This window comes from Colius striatus, chromosome 1 (assembly GCF_028858725.1).
Source record: "Colius striatus isolate bColStr4 chromosome 1, bColStr4.1.hap1, whole genome shotgun sequence".
Lineage (NCBI taxonomy): Eukaryota > Metazoa > Chordata > Aves > Coliiformes > Coliidae > Colius > Colius striatus.
The window spans coordinates 77,350,542-77,356,963 of NC_084759.1; the positions used below are offsets into that span (position 1 = coordinate 77,350,542).

Here is a 6,422-nt window from a genome sequence, read left to right on the forward strand (position 1 = left end):
CATGGATTATGTAATGTACTATGAGATGGGAGGTGTCCCATTTAGGAATTAAGTCTCCAAAGTTATTTTGGTGTCTAATTCCTATTGATCACATTTTGCATACGAGTCTGAGTTTATTGTGGGTTTCTAACTTTGTACTTATGAATGTCAAAAGGAAAAATTCTCTGATGTTCTCTACTCTATGCCTAAAATTAATCTTCTATGTCCTTAAAATTTAATTAAACCAGATAGTCTTTTAAATTGCATGCCCACTATATGTTGGAAAAAGACTAGCAAAATTAAATGAATAAATCACATCGGAAAGTAAATTACGTACATTGTTTTAAGCCAGCCTCTCTCTCATTTTACTCATTGTTACAACTGAGTCAATGCTGACAATAAGCATTTAAAAGTGGTCAGGACAAAACACTTCAGAAAGCATTGTGCAATAAGCTGTGCATGCAAGGCATTGAATAGACTAGATTTTCTAAAGTGTTTTTCCCATTCCTTATTGCTTTGGTGTGAAGTTAGTAGATTAATTACACTCTAGACCTGATGGAGTACAAATAAAAGCTTTAAAAAGATGGAAGATGTCTGAAATATAATTCCCCTGATTTACACGTTGCCCACCGTAAAGTTAAATCAAGAGAATCTAATTCCATATACTTTGTAAAACAGAAAATTGCTGCATTCATAAGGGGAAATTAACAATAAAGGGAAAAAAAGTAGTTATGTGAAAATTGTTTAAAGCTGATACTTAAGCATGTTCATTAAGACACCACAAGATAAAACACATAAACCTATGCTGTTGAAAACACATCTGTAGAAAGCATTTGCCCAAATCTCAGGAAATGTAATTAGTTTTCAAAGGATAATTCTTCTAAAATAATCCAGAGCGTGAACATCAGAGAGGAAAGCAGAAAAAGAACATGTTCATCTTTCTATTTATTTATTTTCTGTTTCTCATCCTAGCTTGTGACACTTTTCCCTATGTCTCTATCAAGGACAGGTTGAGTTATGACTACATATTATGCAAGACTAAACTCATGTCCCTTTAAAAGTTTCAGTGCTTTCTACCACTCCAGTGATTTCCAGTGGCTTCCAGCTGCTCTTTGATTTTGGTTTTAAAATGTATAAAAACATAAATAGTCTGGGACTTAAGCAAGTGAGATCCCATCTGGTTTTAAATAAGTAAATTTTATGTGTAATCTGATTGAGGAGTCATTTGGACTAAATTACAAGCAACTAAGCTAGTGAACAGCACAGATTGAAGACTGTCTCTGGATGAGTCTCAATGGTAGGATATATCAGATGGTGTGAACTGAATATGACCTTGAGAATGAAGAGTCATTTTACAACCCTACCAAAATCTGTGCTAGGTAGGTTGCCCAGTAGTTCACCAAGCCTCTAGGTTAAAAGAAGACATATGTTAATGGAAGGTACTTGAGGTCAGTTCATCTCATATTGAGAAATATGACCAAAAAAACTTCCTTTAGTCAAAGGACCTAAATTTTATTTTCTTTCTCCATGACTATTCCTCAAACTCCTTTATATGAAACAATATTGGAAGTGTTTATGGGACAGGTGGATGTTGCACTCAGGGAAATGGTCTAGTGGTTGATAGGGCTGGGATAAAGGCTGGACTCGATGATCTTTTCCCTATAAAATAATCTGAACTGTTAAATTGCAGGTTTGCCATAAGACTATGGTGGTTTAGAGACAGAAATTAACTGTATAAAAGTGTACTGCTAAAGTAAATCTCATAGGGGATTTTGTTGTTACTGACACCAGCTATCACCTCATAGCTCATAACTACAGCCTGAGGCATTAGTCACCATTAGAGTAGATTCATCTGAGAGGAAGCTTATTGGCATAGTCTACATTAAAAAAAATCTCACCCAAAAGCAGCGTGGACAATCTAGTTCCAGCACTTGAGCTGAACCCCAGCTTCCTTCAGTAGCAGAGAGGAAGTCTTTTTGGCCCCACTGTTTCAATTTGGGTGGAACTGATTTAAGGGGCCAGAGAAGCAATAGGATACAAGCCTAACTATGCAGTCTCATGGGAAAAGTATCCTCCTAGAATAGACACATAAGTCTTGATCTCTGTGTGGGGTCATTGCTAATTTTCAACACTATTGTCCAATTTCATCAGAAAGGGCAGAGACTTCACCATCCTGATATGTTTCAGGTGATGTCTGTTCAAGTGGGATAGCTCTGATGGGGTTGAGTCTAGCCTGTGAGACTGTAGATGCTGACAATGCTCAGAAGGCAGGCAGGTACCAGATTGCAAAGCCTTTTCAACTCTTGGGAGATTTTACTGCTGAAAATCGTGGTGGTGGTTATGGAGCTTCGGTACCTCCAGGGCTAGAGGTGGGGCTGTAGAGACTACGGCTTTTCTTTCTTCCAGTGGTACTTAGATGATCACAACAGCTACAGCTTAGGTGTCTCTAGTGCTAAAGTTTTGTGACAGTGTAATATCAAACACAGAAACAAAGGGCAGAATAGAAACACAATGCCGTTCTTGTAACTACTTATTTAGCCTTTGAAAAAGGTTTTTCTGATAAAAGGTTGAAAAAAAAAAGCTACATAAACACACACTTTTTGCAATCAGCAGAGAGCTTCATGTTGAGAGAACAAGTAACAAAACAAATCAGAGATTTATTGGGGAGAAGGAGATTAAAATCTTCTTAAGCAAGGAAGGAAAGTGAGTACCTACCCCAGGTGAATGCTGTAACTCTTTTATCCAGTGTAAATCAGCATCTACTGCAGTCTTAAACAAAAAACTAGCATAGGGCCTGGGCACACTTCCCTATGGGCTTTGAGAGAAATAAGTGGCACAGCCAGCTGTCTGTGAGAGGCAAAGCAGGGCTCTAAATCCCGGTGAGAAATCAGTGTCTCCTTACAGCTAAAAGTTGGGTGCTAATGACCTGGAAAAGGGGAATTTAAACATCCCTGTCCCTAATCTCAGATGGCTTCCCACTTCAGCTACAACAGTGTAAGCTCAAAAGCAAGGCTGTGACATTGAAGATGAATTGCTCAGCCCCACACAACAAAGCTGCAACTCAGCAGGGCAGAGTGGAAGTTGGGAATCTCCAAGCCTTGTGCTGAGCTCAGTACATTTATTTTCCTCCCATGGATGCCTCAGGAGTAACAGAAATTAATTTTTTAAAAAAATAAATGAAGTACATATGGCGACACAGCTGCTGAAAATCTGTTACCCTTTATAATCACCTCTCATGCCCTGTGTGTACATGTTATCCTTCAAACTCAGTAAAAGGGAAAGTGCTTCAAGGAAGGCAGCTCCTTGTGTTATCGGGGGATTTCATGTTGTCATTAAGTTACTCAAGAGAAGCTTTGCCTATAAGGCTATCCAGAACTTCAGTCTCAGTGTGTTCATCTTTAAAATACTGTACCTAATAATCACTAAGACAATTAGAATTTCAAGATTTTCATAGAGGGGCTGCAAGCTGTAAATAAATAACACTGAAAAAGGAGAGAACTGTGCTTCTTTTCTTAATGATGGGGAGCTTTTGAAATGAAAGGGATATAAACCCAGGATAAACTTTCAAACAGCCTAAAAATTTTTCACCTGCACCCAGGTATACTGTAGAATAGTCCTCAGGCTGAAGTGACAGAGGCTTCAAAGCACAGTTTACTACCTATCTGCCTTTCACAAGCACTCACTATCATAAGCAGAGTGAGTATTACTCATTTGGTAGCCTTGGATCACAGTTATGATTGTTCACATTTGTGTGTCAGCTCCAAGGTAAGGAGAGCACATCTGGTGATATATTCAATTCCAATATTGGAACTGGAGAGAAAAAAATGTAATTATCAAAAGAGGTGCTTCTGTGAAAAACTAGTGATTTACATCCTGAATAAGTGTAAATTATCCTCCTTCCCCACCCTCAAGTTCAGCAATTCAATACCTTGCTGCTGTGATTTTTTTTTTTCTTGCAGTCTCTGATTCTCTTGTCAAGATCAGAAGGCTGTGGTTTAGTGAGAGATATGAGAGAGCATTCCCTGTAAGCCCAAGATGCATTCATTACAAGTCAAGTATTAAGTATACTTACAATTAAATATTTGTTGGTCAAAGAGAAAGTGTTTAACTAGGGCAAGCTGCTGGACCTACAATTCATCCCTGCTGGAATGAAAAATAATAGAGCTGCTTGTTTGTTGGTTTTGAATCCTTCGTGGAGGGCTGCCAGTAACGGTTAACTTGTGTATTATTGTACTATCAGACAGAAGAAATGGCAAAGAAAATTTACTAGCAGGCACAAACCTTTCATCACACCATTATGATGGTGATAAAGTTCAGTGGTACTCACCTCTCCAAAAACAAATATTACCCACTCAGACAAGAGAGTGAATGGATTTCTGCGAGATGATGCTATATTAGCTCATGCTGTTACATTTAACTCCCAGTTTCTACTACATCCAAGTGCCCAGTGCACTTTGAAGTATTGATTGTCAGAGCACTTCTGTGAGCAAGGAAGCACCGTGATCTATCCTGGTTTTGTAGACTGGAGGTAGAGGTGCAAGGCTGTGGATAGACTGAGCAATGAGTACACATTGCCATGAGCTTGGGCCCCTGGATCTCTGGGTCAGTCAATTCCACTTGGCTGGAGCAGAGTCACTGCTACCAATATGACTATGTTTCATCCCCACAGCACACCCAAAGAGATCAGTGAGAAATCTGGAGGATCAGATCTCTCCCCTATGGGGCTGCGGCACAGCTTGCTGTTAGGGGCACTTGATTTAGTTATAACTAGAGAAATTAAAGCTCTGATTCAGAAGCACTGGCAGTCACTTAACTTCCATGCATTGTTATGTGAGTTTTAGTTATTTGCTTGTCTTTGAAATCTGGACTTTTAAACATAGCTTAGATGATAATTTGCTTAGAAGCGTTGGAGAGCTGCACCTCAACTACTCCAGTATGTGTTCAATGGGCAAGTGATTGTATGTGTCTTGTCTTCTTTATCCTCCAGGAAGATGAAGTTGCTCGTGACAGCCGATTCAATTTCAGTGGCTATGGCATGGGTCATTGCCTCCAAGTCAAAGATGGAACAGCAGTAAAGGCCACTCCACCCAACCCACCTCCAGCACCACCAAAGGATTCAGAATCCATCAAAAAGAAGTTTGTTGACCGTGCAAAAAGGATTGATACAATATCCCGTGCTGCGTTCCCACTAGCTTTCCTCATTTTCAACATCTTTTACTGGATTACATACAAAATTATACGGCATGAGGACATTCACAAGAAATAGGCAACTCTGGTTTGCCAGGACTACTTAGCCAAAGTGATCCACATGTAAATAAATAGTGAAATGTCTTTCTGTCATTTGGACTAAGGATTTTTTTTTCCCCTCTGCCCCAGGACACTGAAGAAAACAATGAACAAAGAAGAAAAGAAGTATAGAAGGAAAAGAGATTGTGTGAAAAAAATATGCTATGAGATCAGTCAATGAGGGTTCCCCGTATGTACTCTCAGTGTCGTTCTTCCAGATTCAGCATTGATAAGACATCAGTAGATGGGGTCAAATTTTACCCAGCTTTATCACCAAGGTATTATCTTTCAAAACATAAGAGAATCAGAAAACAAACAATTCTCCTAAAACATCTACCAAGAGACTGTGGTGGCTACAGTACAGTGAGTTATAAGAGGACCAAACTTTTTCAGGATAATGTTGCCTTTCTATTTGAAACGTGTCTACTGAGCTACATTCCATGACCATGTCTGTAGTTAGTGGTTTCACCAAGGAGTCCTTTTGTGGATTGTAAATTATTTCTACTGATAGGGGAGAGGAACATAAAAAAGAAAAACCCAGTAATTTATACTTTACTATCCTTGTGGATGTGCATTTTAATATTATCTCGCTTTACTAGAATTGTAATTTTGGGGTTGAACTTGTGTGTCGTGTGATTTATTTGATAGTTGACACTCCAAAACCAGTGAAACTGCCCGGTTTTTGTTGGAAGACAGTGCACTTACTTCATTTTATTTCTGCTGATTTTACATGCAACTTGAGGTGCCAAACTGTATTTTACCTATTGTGCTACCCAGTACCACACTATTTAGTAAGAACTTGTTTCCTCGAAGGTGTAGCTCAGTTAAGCATTCAGTTTCTATTACTGCTCTCATTGTAGCTGTAGTCAATAGCTCTATAGGTAAACACAACTTGTTTACAGACCTCTAATTTATATCTTTACTCAAAGTGGCTATCATTTTAAATATCATTAATTAACCTAAGAATTTTAAAACTGTACTGTGATTTTCAGAACCTGTTACCTTTTGGTGCCAGATCTGCGTTATTCAAATCCTTGCTACGTGTTTTAAAGTAGAAAATTTAAAAAAAAAAAAGAAAAAAAGATGGTATTTTTGCTTACACAGAAGAAGACAACCTGTAACATAAGATGAATCAAACATGAAAATTTTACACTTGC

The 6,422-nt window shown here is 38.5% G+C and overlaps 1 protein-coding gene across 2 annotated transcripts in view; it reads left to right on the plus strand.

Annotated features, from left to right (window-relative positions):
* Positions 1-5,273, plus strand: part of GLRA2 (glycine receptor alpha 2) — a 128,372-nt gene extending 123,099 nt beyond the window's left edge. For both annotated transcript variants that reach the window (XM_010209301.2, XM_010209374.2), the window contains exon 9: positions 4,967-5,273. In XM_010209301.2, the coding sequence (XP_010207603.1) occupies positions 4,967-5,245 (279 nt within the window). In that variant the 3' untranslated portion in view covers positions 5,246-5,273. The remainder of the gene's footprint in view (positions 1-4,966) is intronic.
* The last annotated feature ends 1,149 nt before the right edge of the window (positions 5,274-6,422 follow it).